The sequence below is a fragment of the Panthera tigris genome, chromosome E1 (assembly GCF_018350195.1).
Source record: "Panthera tigris isolate Pti1 chromosome E1, P.tigris_Pti1_mat1.1, whole genome shotgun sequence".
NCBI classification, from domain to species: domain Eukaryota; kingdom Metazoa; phylum Chordata; class Mammalia; order Carnivora; family Felidae; genus Panthera; species Panthera tigris.
This window is the reverse complement of record NC_056673.1, coordinates 36,421,564-36,424,278: the sequence shown is the minus strand read 5'-3', so window position 1 is coordinate 36,424,278 and position 2,715 is coordinate 36,421,564. Positions and strand designations below refer to the sequence as shown.

The window sequence follows — 2,715 nt, the reverse complement described above, 5'->3', positions numbered from 1 at the left end:
TGCCGCTCCCCCCCCCCCCCCCCCGCCCAGCGCTCACAACCCACCCCCGCCCCGAGGTTCGCGGCTCCCGCGCGCGGGGGGCACTAGAGCGCGGGGGGGCCTCCGTTGGGCCGGCCAGGGGGCCCTCCAGCTGCGCCTGCGGTGCCACCCGAGCGGATCTTGGTGTTGGGCAACTTGTGGTCTTTTTTCCACTTCATGCGCCGGTTCTGGAACCAGATCTTGATCTGGCGCTCGGAGAGACAGAGCGCGTGGGCGATCTCCACCCTCCGGCGCCGCGTCAGGTAGCGGTTGTAGTGAAATTCCTTCTCCAGTTCCAAGACCTGCTGGCGAGTGTAGGCTGTCCGAGAGCGCTTGGGCTCCCCGCCGGCGTAATTGGGGTTTACTGGACACACACAGAGAGAAGGAGAAAGAGAAAGTTTTATTGCCCCGAAAGGGAGGAGGGAGAGAGCCCTTTCTTCCAGCTAACACAGCGTCTCCCTCCCTCCCTCCCTCCCTCTCCCGCCACCTCTCCTTCCTTGGAGTTGGGGGGGGGGGCGGTGGGGACGAAAAGGGAAGAAAGCGGCCCCCAGGAAGAGAAAGAGACCTCAAAGTTCTGGAGGGTTATGTTGTCTCCACGTTGTTGTTTGGGTGTCTGGAGAGGGGGGTGGGGGCAGAGAGGAATCTCCACAAGGTTTTAACCGCTCCTCTCTGCCCCCTTGGCCTGGGGCCCCGGGATGGGAGAATGAGGGGTGAAAGAGGGAGGGGGGCTTCCCTAAACCTTTCTTCTGTTAGTTCCCACCCTCTGTGCTCAGATTCCAAGCAGCGCCTGTCCCCAGTAAAAACTTTTGCCCACTTCTCGAGCCAAGGAGCCAGACTAGAGGAAAGAAAGGAAAAAATAAATACTGGGAGTTGACTCAACTCTCCGCTCAAATACAGATTACCCCCTCCTCCTTCTCCTCCCCCACCTCTCCCACCCCTCCCCAACTTCCAACTTCACTGAGACTGCATCTCCCTGGCGAAAAAGTCGCTGGTGAGAATGGCAAAGAGGATGGGGAACCGACTTCAAAGGCGCGGGGCCCACCAGGCCATAAAAATTTATGGGGGATGTAATTATGTGGCTCTGAAAACAGGCGACCGTAAATCTCCGGCAATGGCGAGTTTATAGCGGGGACAATTGGCTTCCCCCAGCTCCCCCCCCCCCCATGCCTCCGAGGTCCCTTTGGTGTAAAGCACCGGGGGTGGGAGGGGGAAGGGGTGCCCACGCACTCACCCGTGCTCACGTGAACTTTGCGCATCCAGGGGTAGACGACGGGCTCTTTGCACGCGGAGTGGGACGGGCTGGGGTGCAGGGGGTTCTGGGCGCAGGGAGGCGGCGGGGGGCTGCTGCTGACCGCCTCGCAGCGCTGGCCGGGCTCCGGGAGGAGGGCCCCGGAAGGCGGCGGCGCAGGAGCCCGAGGGGACAGCCCGGGCGGCGGCGGGGGCGGCGGGGGCGGCGGCGGCGGCGGCGGCGGGGGCCCGGGGTCCCGGCAGGCCGCGTAGCGCTGCACGGTGCACGCCGCGCGCCGCCCGAAGCCCGCCTCCGGCTGGAAGCCGCTCTCTCGCCTCTGGCCGCCGGCGTAGTACCCCGGCGAGTGCTCGCTGGGTAGGTAATCGCTCTGTGAATATTCCTCGCACGGAGGGAACTTGGGGTCGACATAGTTTGAGTTGATCAAAAAAGAACTCATAGCCATTAATTTCTGGGAATTGCCCACAAAATATACTAAAATTTATTCCGACCCCTGACTCGTTTTCCTGTTTCCGAAAGCCCTCCTACTTACTGTCAAGTGAACAAAGTTAGGGGCCCACGTGATCCCCGGAGCCAATGGCCGCCCCGCCTGCGATTCCCGGATAAGGAAATCTGCTCACCCGGACCCTACTCCAGCCAAAGAGGTTTATTTCCCCTTCTTCTCTTTCCCCCTCCCCACCCACCCAACACCAGGATTTACATAGGGCTCCTGCGGGGCGACCGCCTCCTCGCCAGGCTCTCTCCGGGATCAGAGAGAGAGAGAGACAGAGAAGGAGAGAGAGAGGGAGAGGAACAGGGCAGGTTGCCGCTGGAGGGCCTGTTGGGGCGCTGGGCAGAGAACAATCCTGGATCCCCTCGGAAGTTGGGGCTCCCGGTGCAGCCCCTCCTGTCCTGCCTCGCCTCCACCCCGCATTCTCTGCCTTGCATAGGCCCCCATCCCCTCCTCAAGACGGCGAGGAGCCCAGGAGTCTGTGTGGGGAGTTAAGTGAGAGACAGCCTGGGGGCTCTGCCTGGAGAAGGGAACCCACATTGGGGGCGAGAGGCACTGAGCATGGGGCTTTTCTCTGCAGTCGCCTGGGGAGGGGTAGGGAGTGAGAGAGGAGGCGTCGGGAGCAAGCAGGCGGGTGCACGGAGGGACTTGTCAGAGATGAATGGAACCGCGGGCGGATCGATAGGAAATTCATGCACTAATTCGGGGAGACCTCGCCTTCCAAATCGCATTTAGCTGCGCTATTAGTTTGGTTGTGTCAGTCAGTCCTTCCGTTCCCTTCTCCTATCCACTCCTCCCCGTGCCCAACGCGGCCCAAGCGGGGAGAAATGACTTGGTTTCTCACACTGAACACGAGCGCTGGAGTAAAAATCTTGCAACTTTTGAGAGCACACTGAATAGCAATTTGCTAATTCCAAAACCACCGGAGCAATGCTAATCACGGTGTGCAGACTTTCTAATT

The 2,715-nt window shown here is 61.0% G+C and overlaps 1 protein-coding gene across 1 annotated transcript; it reads right to left on the bottom strand.

Moving 5' to 3' along the window:
* Window positions 1-38: 38 nt before the first annotated feature.
* Window positions 39-1,913, bottom strand: HOXB4 (homeobox B4). The gene is made up of 2 exons (XM_042966304.1): window positions 1,250-1,913; window positions 39-382 (listed from the first exon to the last, which is right to left on the bottom strand). Exons 1-2 carry the CDS (start codon window positions 1,707-1,709, stop codon window positions 84-86), a joined length of 759 nt encoding a protein of 252 aa, XP_042822238.1. The 5' UTR covers window positions 1,710-1,913; the 3' UTR covers window positions 39-83.
* Window positions 1,914-2,715: the final 802 nt, after the last annotated feature.